Genomic DNA, 14,233 nt, shown 5'->3' with positions numbered 1-14,233 from the left:
AGAGCATGGCAACGGACCTGGCAGAGAGCAGTAGGGTTTTAGGTACGCTTGTGGTAAGGAGGTGATGAGAGTGTTACAGAGGCTTACCTTTAATCCTGGCATCCAGGAAACCAATGACAAAGAGAGAAGGAACGAGTGTAAAAGAAGGACAAGAAAGGAAAAAGATTATGTCAATCAAATGGAAAAGAGAAATTATTTCCCTCTTGCTTAAAGTCTTCAAGACACTCATTGTGGTTTTTCCACGGTTGTGATTTTTGGCATAATAGCAGTTCTGGTGTAAACACAGACATTGGGTGCCCGGCTGGGCAGCCACGGGCAGGGCAGGGAGTAGGATCAGGGCACGGACTGGAGCTGCCAGGCTGAGACCCTCGCCACCATCTTGAAGACCAACCCTTGGCAAAAAGCAGAAAACACTAAGTAAATCTGCTCATCTCAGTCACTTGGCTTTTCTAAGAGCAAAATAAACCACTGTCAAGTGGAAAATCCAGAAGCTGTGGTTGTTTGACACTGTCACCATCGCTCTAGGTGCAGAGTTTAATCTACCTTTTCACATCTGACACTAGAAGTGAATCCAACACAGACCAGAAAACACCACAGAGCTATTGCTGAGAGAAGATGGGGGAAAATTATTTGAGGATGAATTGTGGTGGCATAAATAATAAGCTTTGCAGTGGATGTTTCAGTGCAAGTCAAGGCATTTCAGTGGATTCAAAATTCAGCTTTCAGTTTTGAGAGAATTAAATGTCAGAATAAAAAAAATATTTATATCAAAACAGTATTGTATTAAAGAGATTAATTATGCCTGAAACTATAGCCAAATTAATAGATAGATGTTTCTGTATCTGCCATAGTGCAAGACACTAGAAGCAAGAAAGTCTACAGCTACAACATAGACAATAACAAAGAAAACTGCAACACAAAAGGAGGCAGACAGAACTGGCTTCTACCTTGTCATTAGCAATGACCTAACTTTGCTTTGGGAGCTGTACTCAAACATGAGCTCCATGAACACTCTGTACTGATAGGGAAAAAGGCAAAAGGATGGCCTGTTGTTTGTGCCGATTGAATCACACTGGTTTTACAGCAGTGGATGTCCCTGAAGCAAGTGCGCAGCACGGCTGAGCTCACCTCTGCCTGCCTCCACACATAAGAACTTGTCTGCACTGCAAAAACGTCACATTTTCTTTAGGCTATGCCAGGTAAAAGCCACTGTGAGGACAGACTTTAGCTTATCATCGGTGAGAGAAAACTCCCACCTTTTAAGTTACCTTGCAATAAGACTGAATTTATTTGTATATAAGAATAACTGATATATATTACTTGCCATAAAAGAGGAAATTCAGGGCTTTTGGTTTTAGAATAAAGCTCTTTTTGGTCAGTGTGAAGCTCAGACTAGACAGCATAGCCTGTTTCTGACCCAAGGTTTTATTAGTCTGACTAAACTGAGCCAGCAGGTCAAGTACACTTTGCATTTGTGCACATGGAAGAGGTCTTCTAGGCTAAACCTTGCAAGAAGTTATCTGCTGAGGCACCACATATGATGGACAAGATCTGAAGGAGTGGCTGTATTCTCAAAATACTCACCAAACAAATACTACACAAAACACTATGTAACAAAAAGCCACTTTTCGTAACAAAACCACATTTCAGTGTGTAGCGGGTAAGGGAAAGGAAAGCAAACAGAAATACCAACCATGGTGAGGAAAAAAGCACAACAAAACAAAGAAGAAAGTTGCATAAAGCATGAAGGTAAAAAGGTATTCAACCATGTCCACTCCATACCTTATTCAGAGGGTGGGAGAACTGGAACTTGCTCCCTCCACTGAGACAAGGAGTAGGGGAGCTTCCTACTTTAATATTAATTATGCTCTTTTGCTTTTGGTGACAAGGAAGAACACATGTAACATGCATCCCATGTATCACGATGTATGCTACCACCACCAGTTAGCGGAAATCTCTCTGTTGATGAAAATTCTGCATTTATCTGGTCTGTTACTGACTGTGATGAGTAATTCAGTGCCAAACTACCCAGATTTTTCTGTGGACAGCTCTGCCATCTGAGGGAGGAACAGTATTCAACCCAGATGCAAGTAGTTTCAGTTACCCTCGGAGAAATGTTTTCCCAGCTTGATGAAAATTTTTCCTGAACCTACTAGAAAAACATCCTTCTGGTCCATCACAGGCAGCAGATGAGAGCCAGGGCTCATGGCTGGTGCCTGGGGACCATGCGTCACCTGGCCACCTTGCAGGCTCCCTGGGAACACAAGGGACTTCCACCTCCCCCCCCCCCAAAAAAAAAAAAAAAAATTACGTTTATCGTTTCATCTATGTGATCAGCCAGGGTGTAAGGCATAGCAAAACACGCTGGATGCAAAGCTGCCCTAAGTTTTGCATTGTGCCCGCAGCGCAGGATAGCGTGTAGCAGCTTTGCCCTCTGCTGGCCAGAGCCTGGGAGATCCCACAGCCCGGCCCCAGGCAGGAGCCCGCCTGCCCCAGGGGCACCCCCCGGGGCTGCCACCCCTGCCCACAGCTCTCCCCAGGCCGGCAGAGCAAGATTAGATACAGCAAGAGCCTCGGCGAGTCGTCAGCTAGTGGGTAGTGGCCCGTTACTGGGAACGGCTGTACCCAAAACTCTGGCAAAAGAACAGACTAAAAACCTCTAAGTTTGATGGAGCCACAACCCCTGCCCCCTCCTCTGCCCCAGCCCCACAGAAGATGAGAGAGAAATGAGGTAGCTTAAATGACCTTAAAATCACACCATACTGGAAGGCTTTTCCCATCAGACTCATCACACTCTTCATTTTATTCCAGGTCCTTTCTTTTACACAAATCATTAGGATTCAACACTGCAATTAGACTTTTGGAAACGGCTATACTGGCAGCCAGCTACCGCTGAGGGGTGTGCAGGGCCAGGGCGCTGCGACACAGGCTGGAAAAAGAAATGCCAATGCAGAAACAAAGGCAGCCATTCTGCCCACGCGGCCGTCATTAGCTTTCGAGTGCCAGGGCTGGTTTGTCCCTTCCCTTTACCTTTCTCCCACTTCTTTTCACCCTCAGGCATTCGGTTCCACTCAAAATGCCATAAGGCAATAAAATCGCAGCAGCGATGAGCAGGTGTTTATCCAGCTCAAAACGAGTTGCCTTGGTAACAGCAAGCAAAACTCTCCCATGTTCTCCTGCCTTCGTTTTCTCCTCATTTTGCAGCAATTGATGTGACTCGGGTAACAGCTATGCATGCTAAGTATGCCATCAACACCGGTTCTAGCAAACAGAAACGTGAATAGGAGAGCTGGCCCAGCTCTGCTTATAAACTACAAAAACCGGTGGGCTGCCAAGTACCCCAGAAAATTGCCCAGCCTCTCGGCACTGGCAGCTCCCAAGTTCAAAGGATTCGCCTACCATTACAACAGCGACTGCTCGCTTTGAAGGCAAGTCACAAGAGCTCCCAGCTTTGCAGTTCTCTGTCACTTACAGCTCCATTAGAGAGCGACCCTTTGAGGATGAAGACACAATTAGAAGATCTGTATGGCTGGTTTGATTACACGTTCAACCTGTATCTGAACATCAATGGTTTGGGACACAGTGACTTTCTGCAAAGCCCAAGCACTACATTACGGAGTGGGTACTCTCAGAGCGGGTACTCTTGTTTGCGGCACTTCTGGTTAATGCCTGGCAATGTACACCCAGCATGCGTACTTGAGCCAGGCACTCGGGCTGTGCTTGCTTACACACAATGTCTTCCTCAGCAATGAAGTCAGCTTAAAATTTCCTGTTATTTCTCCAGATCCTTGAGATTGCACACTTTACAGCAGGCTCCCAGGGGACTGCTGTGCAGCAGGACCTGTGGGCTCAGGGGCAGGCACAAGTGGCTGCCCATGAGAGACAGGACAAACTCCTAGGCCAGCGTTGCTGCCAAAGAGACAGACTGATAATCCCATCTTCACAACACAACAAAAAGCAGCTAGAAATATTTTTTTTTCCCCTTTGTAAAAGTAATCGAGTACGTTCTCCTAGCCATTTCTCTAACACACTGACAAAACAGTCACTGGCAAAGGTAAAACACCAAAACATGACAGCTGTGCACTCACATTTAAAATAAATGCTCTTCAATACTTGCACGACCAAACTTCTAACCTGCTACAAGAGAAGGAAGTACATTAGGAATATAATGCTTTAATACAGTTGGTACAAATATAGCTAGTTCACATAGAATAGTTCTGTTCACCCAGAACATTCAAGGTAAACAAGCCATATTCCTCCAGTACAGTGCTACAACTGACACGAAGAAAGCGTATTTAATGCTAGGAAGAATATTGCACTTTTGGTAGAAAGCAACTTCCTTAACACCATCCACAGAAACTTAATCACTTGTAGGTGAGATAACCGTATTACTTCCCCACTCAGGCACATTTCAAAGTCACCCAAGCATACCTTATCTAATTATTTTTTACAGCATTATGCAGCATTATTCCCTGATTTAATCCCATCTGATATCATTAGACACTATGGTACCGTAAGTAAGCAATTATGACACTGACCTATGTTCTAGGGACTTGGGCAGGCAAGTGCCTTTGTCATCTATCAGAGGATAATTTTCTAATTTGATTTACAGCCTCTCTAGAAAAAGATAATTTACCTACCTGCTAGCTTTCAAGGACTGCCTTAAAGCCCGATTTAAACTAGGATACACAGTACATCTTGGGGGGTGAGGGGGAAAGAACATACAGAAAGGCAGTATTAGCTGTGTAAGATAAAACAGGTAGAACAAGCAATGTTAAATCAGACTCGGTCAGACGGTAAAAAAAACAATTACGTGTTAACAAAGAGAAGGGCATAGTCTTTGGGAATACATCATGTCAAGAGAGAAGAGAGATAAACATTTAGAAAGTTCTCTCACTGTAGACACACAGGCCTCAGACAAGAGCACTCTGGCATCTCATGGTAACTTGAGTCTCCTGTGGGAGCTGTAATTCAGTGAAAATATTCCTCCCCCCACCCCCCAGCTTCTTACTTGCTCCCGGTGACAGTAAGACTGAGGGCAGTCAAATAAGAAACTTAAAAATTAACATGAGGTGCAAAATCAAAGATAAAGAAGCTTTTCTATGCTGCCAGGACAGGTAGAAAGGGCAATGGAATACAAGCATCATGCCATGAATGGGATACTGCACTGACTGTGTGTTACTGATTTGTTATTGATTTGTTATTAGTTAGAATTAATCATATTCAATTTTAATAGGAATGTAGAATTATAAGAAATACTTTAGCAAAAACTATACATATCTATTACATTCTACACAATTAACTATGGGAGTGTAAAGTTTGAAATATAGGAACTTAGGAACTTTAGAAAATGTATTATGTGTAACCATAAGAATTTGAGTATTGTCTAAAATCATTTAAGCACAGAAACTTTGACAAAGATTTGTTGATCAGTAGTGTTTTAAGAAACTAAGGAAACCGTTATGGACACCAGTTCGCTGCTTGGAAACCCCTTACCCTTCCCACCTCAATCTAATTATTGAGGATTCCAATCAGTAGAGTTAAGTGAGATTAACCAATGATTGTTTTAACATAAGAATATTAATGAGATGGTGTGACCGAAGGACCAATCACTAGAAAGGTTATATTTAAGAATAGACATAGTATGCATTTTTATGTAAATGATGGTGAGAATACTACTGCGCAGAATCACCTGAGGTCAACTATTGGACAAAGTGAGGAAGACTACGGAAGACCACCAGAGGCTTCACCATGCCTGCGTAGAAGGACATTTGTATATGCTAATAACTTCCCAGAAATCTAATGAATATGCAAAACCTTTCTCAGAAACCTAATGAATATGAATAAGTTTAATATAAGGCGTGTGATTTTGGTGTTCAGGGGTGCGTGGTTTTTTTTTGAGAGGACTCACCCAAGCACCCGGCTGTCAATAAAGAATTGTCTGCTTATCTACACTAAATTGGTGTTGATAAGTTCTTTATTCGAGTTTTTTGGCAACATGTGGACCACTGGCTACTGAAAACCCACAGGTGCAGTAATCACAGAGTATCAGGCTGCTGCTTTTGAGTACAGGTGTTTTACTAAAACCACATCCTTCCTTGCAGCACTTTTACTGCACAAACACAGCTTATGGGAGGCAGTCACAAAACAGGAGGACACATCTGAAGATGTGGGTAGCACGACTGTCCCTTAGAGGCATGCAGTGGCTCTGCAGCTGAGAGCAAGGAAGCCCTGCTACTTTTTCCAGCACCGCTGACATCCTCCACTTGCTCATTAAAAATTACTCTTTGTTGCTGTCACACCAACAACTGCACATCTCCATTCCCATCCTCCTCCTCCCCTTCCTCCTTCCGTCTTACTTCTGAGCTCTCTATCTGTAGAAAGCCCAACACAATGGAGCCCTGGTCCCAATCAGCAAGTTGACACCACTAAGGTAACTGCAATAGTCCTTGCTAAAAGACAACAGTACTCACAAGGCCAAACTCTAAGCTTGGAAATGTTGTGTCAGAGGAGAAATCAAAGACGACTTCAGGGGGGACAAGATCGTGGGCAACGAGATCTACAGTCAGATGTTACTGTTACTTTTTTTTTTTTTTTTTTTTTTAAACAGAGCTCTCTTTTTAATTAAAGACACAAATTATGAAGGTTCTGTTGGCACCAAAAGCCTTACATAGGTCAGAGTTACAATCCTGCTGCTACCATGCAGTGTCTGCAACTATTAGAAGAGAGATAAAAATACGAGCACTAAAAATAATTTCAGATTCAACCCTATGCTGGGTCATGATGAGCACAATCAATGCTGGTTTTCGCTCCAGGCAGATTTATGTGTAATGACATTCTTTCAAAACACTCACCAGTCAAGGGAGACAGAAAAATCAGCAAAACCAAATGAGCAGTCCAAGGTCATGAACTCCTATAATTTTACAGTATCATACTGAATTTTTAAATAAAATGTGGTATTCTTAAGGGGGTGGGGGAGTGGGGCAAGGGGGAAGTCACTATTGGAAGTTCCTAGGAGTGTATGAACCTAAAGAAAAACAATAGAGCAGAAAATTTAATTTAACAAACCAAACCACTGCAGGTAAACATGCAGACTTCACTAAAGGCACCCTCCATCGGTAAGGTCAAACGTGAAGTACCTTTAGGGATGCAACTCTTGGAATGGTAAAACTCAACAGATGGACTCCTCTTCTTAGCGTATGTTGATAGGGAGGGATAACAGCAGCAGATATTAACTGTCACGTGTACTTAAAGACAAAAAAAAAATGCATAAACCATTCATTCTGGCATACTTAAGAATCCAAGCTTCTTTTGTAAAAGCATATAGACCATACTGTCCATACACGACTTCTGAAATAAGTTGCAAAAATTCTATTAACTTCTTCAGAAAAAACTAAACACCACCCTTCCCTGCTGAAGCAGATTCCTGCACTAGTTTGAAAAAGGAAAAAAAGGAGAAAAAGAAAAGTGATGTTTAATTGTAAATACTTAACATACATAAATATGGAAAGGAACAAAAGGGTGACTTCTCTTGCTACGCGTTCAAGTCAGGAATTATTAATAAAAGAGCAAAACTCCAAAAGTTAGGCTTTTGTAATTCTGCTCCACTTTCCACAAAACATAAAAAGTCTGAATCATTTATGATGTGAATTATTTATAACATGGATAAATTTTTCACTTAAATGAATTTCAGCAGAAAAATCCAAAACATTTTACCCAGAGTAGGCTGTTGGGTTTTTTTCCCTTCACATCACAGAAATGGAGGAAAAAAAAGTGTCCTGACTTTCAGGCAGGATGCCTAGAAGACATTCGTTGATCAATTCTTTTCATAGCTAGGTATCTTAGTTCTCTCTGCTGTGTCATCTTACCCACCTAGTAAAAGAGAAGTGGAAGAGTAAATAATAATTTAAAAAATCCTGCAACTGGACTAAACATCTGAATACCGCTGAGGTCCACACAGGAGGTACCTGGCATACAGATTAGTTCCTAGCCTTCCCCCCTCCCCCCTCTTTCCACTGCAGTCCCCTGGGAGGAATTGTCCTTATGCAACTTCCAAGAACCACTATCAAGCCCCTCCCCTCCAGCCCTGAAAGTTGGTCTCTTATCTCGCACTTTTTCACCTCTGTATTTCTGCTATCTTTAGTTTGATCACCACTATACCTCTTCATTGATTTGCAGTAATCCCCTCCATTCACTCACACACCACCGGAGGAGAGGGATGCAGTCTGCTGGTGGCTCAGATGCTAATCGGGGTCTCATGGTGGTGAAGGACAGACTTACACTGAGCCTACAGACTGTACAAGTAAATAGTTCCCATTGCTGTGGCACTAGGCTACATCACAAGTAGCTGCACAGAAATGGTGCTCCATAAACATTCCTCTTATTGTGCTGCTTCTCTACACTAGGATTATTTGATTACGCTTATTATGCTTTGGTATAATCTCTTGGACAAAATATTTTGTCCCCCCTTTTTTTTTTCCTCCTTTGGCTCCTGTTCTCCGTGACTGCAAAGCCACCATGGGTATTATACCCACACTACTTTAAAGAATTCAACAGAAATCATGCAGATTCTTTTCTTGGATATCAAAAACATAACAGTGTCACCAAACTTTAATTTATTCCAACATGTACCATTAAAAAACCTACACCAATCCAGTAATTTGATAGCATAGAATTTAAAAATATTAACCTACCTAAAAATGTTAGCCTATCTTACCAGTGAAATCTATAGCCACAAAGATGCCTAGAGTATCATTGAGAGTTTCCTTCAAGAGACTCTGATGGTATTTTAGGAATGTAGTTCTTTCAGAATAACTTGCTCATCCTTCTATACATAAGGAAGTTTCACACTTTTATAAACCTATGTGTTTCTAGCCCTACAGTAAAAAAAAAAAACCAATAAATCACTAAACCAATCTTACATTAATGGAGAGAGCTTTAGTCATGCGTTAAGTTCAACCATTAGGATCATTCCAATTTTATGTTCAGGTTTGTTTTTTAAAATATTGCCAGTCTACAATACTTTAAAGTGCATTAAGATCACTATCTTTACATGTGAACTACACAACTTTAACACTTATATGTAAGTGAGAATTACTTCTGGAGCTAGAGTTACCAGATGTAACAAACAAAGGTTTTCCTATTTCTTCCCCCGAAGATTCTTCTAAAAAAAAAAAAAGTCTAAATTCAGTTTAGTGTGCACTTCATTTGAGTAGATTTTCTTCCAGACTTCTCAATGACAGGTTTTCCTGACAGTCCTAGCCACTTTAAAATACATGGAAGATTAGTCATTCTACTGTATTTTGGAACAGTCTGATAGACTAAGCAGAGGCCTAGAGAGGTTTATATAGCATTAACCAGTTTTATTATTTATAGCGTCATAATGCAGACTGAAGAATTAGAGATGCACAACTGAAAATTTCCCAAGCATTTTATTTCATAACCTAGTTTATAAAACTTCAACATACAAAAAAAACCCCAAAACAAAACAAAAACAGACGTGAACTAAAGCAAGATCTCAATACATTTTTTCCAGAAAGCTTCACCTAAAGGCTCAGAAGCAGTAAACATTCAGCCTATTTAGAAATGGGATTCAGAACAATCTTCATACTTGCAATCTGCAGAATTATGAATCAAACAGACCAGGTTTTGATGCCGCCTTAAAAACAGTTTAGTCGCTGTAAGCAGTGGTGTTCGTGGGGTTTGTTTTTTTGTTAAACACCTACTTCACTTTCAAAAATCACATTCAGTCTTGGTTAGTTATCTTCAGTGAAGCGAATATGTTTACTTGTTTGTTGAGTCTTTTCAAGTCTCATTCTTTCAGCTTTAGCAATCAACTGCAAACAGGAAAAATATTGTAGCAAGTATTAGAGGAAAACTTCATTGTTACAATTTCATCTCACAATCATGAACATATTATTCACTGATTTACCAAAGTTCGTAAGAAAAGGCTCATCTCTGAACAGCTGAGCTAACCTGTATGTATGGAATAAAAAAGGGGGTGTGTGTTAAAGCAGCCCTGGTAGAATTTATTTCAGTATTGCCTTAGAACCATCAAAATTAGTAAGGCATCCCCTCAGTCTCTGGACAGCGCAGCATCTTCCATTCCATCCCCTCTTCCAACAGGGTTGAAGAGAACAAAATTACAACTTCAAAAAACCTAAAACACAGTCTCATACAATAAGTTAAAAAGCCCTACACTTTTATTGGATTCATGCTGTTACTAATGTAAAAAAACCAAAGTCAGACCATAAAAAAATATTCCTTAGGAATATTGTATCATTTTCTACACTCAGTTGGCAAAGAAGCAAAACCACTGAAATCCAGATGGGGGGCACCCTTCAGGCTGGGAAAACAGCACAATACATATCACAACCCTGCTGAGAATTACTCTCAAGAAATAACGGTGCAGTTTGGAGGAACACTGATGCTAGGAATCCCTAACTCAAACCCCTGTCTGACCAGGGATTTGATTGTTTTCAGTTGCAATTTAGGAAGATTGCCTAAATTACTATAGTACCTGGTTTAGCTGCTCCCAGTACAGAGATATGAGAAATGCTCTTGTGGAACATAACTAACCCACTAATTGTCAATTTCTGTGTACTGTGTCTTCAGGCAGAGAACAAACCACTGAGAACAATGGTAGTTAAAAAGCATACATGTTTTTAAATCGTCCATACTAGACCATTCACAGATTTAACCACAGTACCACAACAAAGTCATACTAATGCCCAAAAGCAAAGGTACAAGCTTTGTTACTGCAATGCCCCATTAAGAGTCCTTAACCATAGGCAAAAGCTGAGAAGGTAATATGAATAAGATAAAAAAACCCAAAATGCTGCCTAATCTGAATAAAAAGTGAGAAAGCAGGAAAATGCTGTAAATCCAGGCATGACTAACACACCAGCATAAATCCACATTAATTTATCTGATGGAGACAACTAAAACATATTAGCTGGTGCTGAGGTAAAGGGACACTTGCTCACCAGGCAGTCCAGTAAAGACTTCGTTAGATTTGAAGAGTTTCACATATAAATAAAATTATTTACTATTTATCCAAATGACTGTGGCCATAGCTATGTCCTGCAGACATCGCATCTTGTACACATCATGGAAGTGCAAGGCATGCTGCTGCACTGATTATGGCAGTCAGGAATTACACTCTACTCTGATGTTGCATGGATGCATTATTTGCTGTGCTGCAATACAATTACACTACCAATTTTACTGGTATGTCCCCCTGCACCTCCCAGCATTTAACTTGATAACAATCAGTAACGTGTTCTCAACAGCATCAAACCATGAATTCTGGAAAATTAGTTTCTCAACCATTCTTCAGAAATAAAATTGATCTAAAGATGTAACTAAGAGTTACTTTTTCTCTCTGGTATCTGAAAAAATGGCTTAAAAGTTAAACTCTGAAAAGAAGCAAGGAGTACGGTGGCTCAATTGTTCACCATATGGGATGAAGAATCAGAAACACTGCAAGGAAAGTTCTAAGATGTGAACTGGGCAGTTCACACCAGCAAGTATTTCTGTACCAGCACCTCAGAATTTGCAAGAGGCCTCAAGGATTCCCATTTTCAGCTCATCCACCCAGTATCAGCAACTATTTGTAAGCACACCACTGTTCCTGGCTCCAAACAGGTACCCACCCCTTCCATAGATATCAACTGCAGAGAACCATGGAAAAAAGGCTTATTTGTGCTCTGGAGCAGGACCTCTCCCTAATGGCACACATATAACTGGTCAGTCTTGCAAGGACACAGCCCCCCAAGCCCCATGCATAATCAGAAGAGAATAGTGTGGGCTCTGCCCAGGCATTCCCACTACCCTCCTTTCCCATATATTCTGCAAATAATTCCTCCCTTCACAAATACCCAATTGTCACTTCCTCACTAAATACCTGTCACTTCTACCACCACTCCCATCCTCTTAAACTTCTTCCTTTCCTTCTGCTTAAGGAGATGTACAAGGTGTAAACTAGGTTTCCCAGCACATCCCCCCAGAAGACAAGTACCCAAGTGGAAAGCTTGCAGGCACTCATGCCTTTGCTTTGTGAACAGAACAGTTTAATCAGTCTAGAGAGTTTAAGGCTACAGACTGATGAATTGCTTTAGATCTGCATAAACTGGAACTGCGCAAAAGAAACAGTTATGGCAAGAAGTTTTATAATCTGTATCACTAAATCAAATCGCTAAGGTTGTTTTATCATGCAGTCCAACAACAGACTAAAGAGAACATGGATTTGGAAGGGGCAGCAGAGAGGAGCACAGAGGTGACACTGAACACCTTTTTAACTCCAAAGGACAGCTAGGCATTAGCCACAAGTTCTGGGGAAGCTTGGGATATCTAGTCTCTTTTGGACATTTAGTTTATCACAAAACCTATGCCAAAAAAATAAAATCTCTACAGCTGGTGGTTTGTGGGTTTTTTTTGTTTGGTTTTGGGTTGGTGGTTTTTTTTTTTTGGGGGGGGGGGGGGGGGGGGAGGAGGCAGGCCGGGTGGGAGGCATTATGCCAGAAACCCTCTGCTGAACTGATCATTAACCCTTACCCTAGCATGCCGCAAGACCCACTGCAGGAAAGCTGAATAGCCCGTACTTTTTAGAACACATGGAAAAGAAGAATCTCAAACTGCCTAAAGTTACACTCAAAAGCATCTCTGTGCTCTGTTACCATGTGCCACCTGTAACGTGATCCAATCCATGCAACAATATGTACATTCATTATTACTATACTCACCTTGACATCAGTGCAGCTATATAGCTTGTATTAATGTAACTTTTGAGCCTATGCTTAAACACTAATTGAAAGAAAGCATAAGATGCTATCTTTATTATAAGTATAAAGCAGTTAATAGGCAAATGCTCCTCTTCAAAGAGAAATCCTATAAGGGATTTTAAAACCTTTAACAGAATAGATCTTTACAAGAAAGATACACTGATGGCATATTCAGCTGTACATGTTTAATTAATGAATCGTCACATTACTCGTTTCCTTCCTTTTATTGTGACCTTCAAAAGAAGTCAACTTGTGAGTACTTCAGTAGAATTTTCAAATAAAAGACTAAAATCAATATTAATGAACAAAGAAACCATTTTTCTTATTATCAGTCTATTTCTGGAAGATCGACTCAAAAAGTGATGAAAGGGTTAAGACTTATTGACTACAGCGAGAAATTCTTTTCTTGATGTTTTGCTTAACAGTGTTAGCATTTAAATAGCATTCACTAAACTTTGAAGTTAACACCTCCCAGTGTTGCAAGGTGATGGGTAAGGGGGAAGAGCAGGAGTTTGCATCCTTGCTGCTGCTATTGTTAGGCAGAACTGAGACAGTTTATATTTACAAGCCTAGATGAGGTAAATTACTGGCCAATTTACACCAGCTTGATCAACAAATACCAATCTTCAAAAGACAGAGAACAGAAACTTGAGAACAGGGCACCTACAGTCCAAATTAAAAGTCAAAGGTGCCACTGGCACCTTTTGTTTAAAAAAGCAAAGGTACATTTAAAAAAACCTGAAGAAAACTGCCAGCACTCAGTACAAGGCTCTAAAACTGTACAGTTTTCCCATTCCCTTACTGCTTATGTTAAAGAATAATGGCTAGAAGCAATGCAATTTTTATGCTTTTAAGAAAATTAAATCAGTCATTTGGGGAAATTCTTTATGCACGCTTTTGTTTAAAAGAATTAGATACATTTGTCTAGCAGATCACGAAGAACATTTCAACAAACAAGATAATATATGCAAAATACACCTTGTACAAGATAAGGTTTTGACCTGTACAACTGCTGTTCCTTTAGGAGAATGTAATATTTCTTTTCCATTATATATGGAACAACTAGGGAATTTTTGGTATTGTGAGCATCACTGGAGTGCCTAGGAAACAGTAAGTCTCCAAAATCACCAGCAAATAACTAAGGTCAGATGATTTTGAAGTTTTGCAAGCGACAGCAAGATTCAGGTTAAAACCAACTCAGAAACCTTATCTGCAATGTGTGTGAAGTAAACCTAGCAATAAAATATCTGTGAAACATTCTGGCTCCTCTCTGTCAGGTAAAGGATCTGACTGGCTTAATCAGGAAACCTTCATGCCTGGAAGGATCTTCTGGGGCAGGAGTGGAGACTGCAGCCTGCAAGTTCATTGCAACACTCCCTTAATGCTGCAGCCTGACAGGCACGCAAAGGTCAAGGCTGCAAAGAAATTTCACTAGATGTGAGGCAGTTTTG

At 40.7% G+C, this 14,233-nt stretch overlaps 1 protein-coding gene across 3 annotated transcripts in view; it reads right to left on the bottom strand.

Moving 5' to 3' along the window:
• Positions 1-9,416: 9,416 nt before the first annotated feature.
• Positions 9,417-14,233, bottom strand: part of LARP7 (La ribonucleoprotein 7, transcriptional regulator) — a 29,282-nt gene continuing 24,465 nt past the window's right edge. For all 3 annotated transcript variants that reach the window (XM_049815014.1, XM_049815013.1, XM_049815015.1), the window contains one exon: positions 9,417-9,836. In XM_049815014.1, the coding sequence (XP_049670971.1) occupies positions 9,756-9,836 (81 nt within the window). In that variant the 3' untranslated portion in view covers positions 9,417-9,755. The remainder of the gene's footprint in view (positions 9,837-14,233) is intronic.

The sequence above is a fragment of the Accipiter gentilis genome, chromosome 12 (genome assembly GCF_929443795.1).
Source record: "Accipiter gentilis chromosome 12, bAccGen1.1, whole genome shotgun sequence".
Classification (NCBI taxonomy): Eukaryota; Metazoa; Chordata; class Aves; order Accipitriformes; family Accipitridae; genus Astur; species Astur gentilis.
Note: the sequence above shows the minus strand (reverse complement) of the source record. Positions and strands in the feature narration are given on the sequence as shown.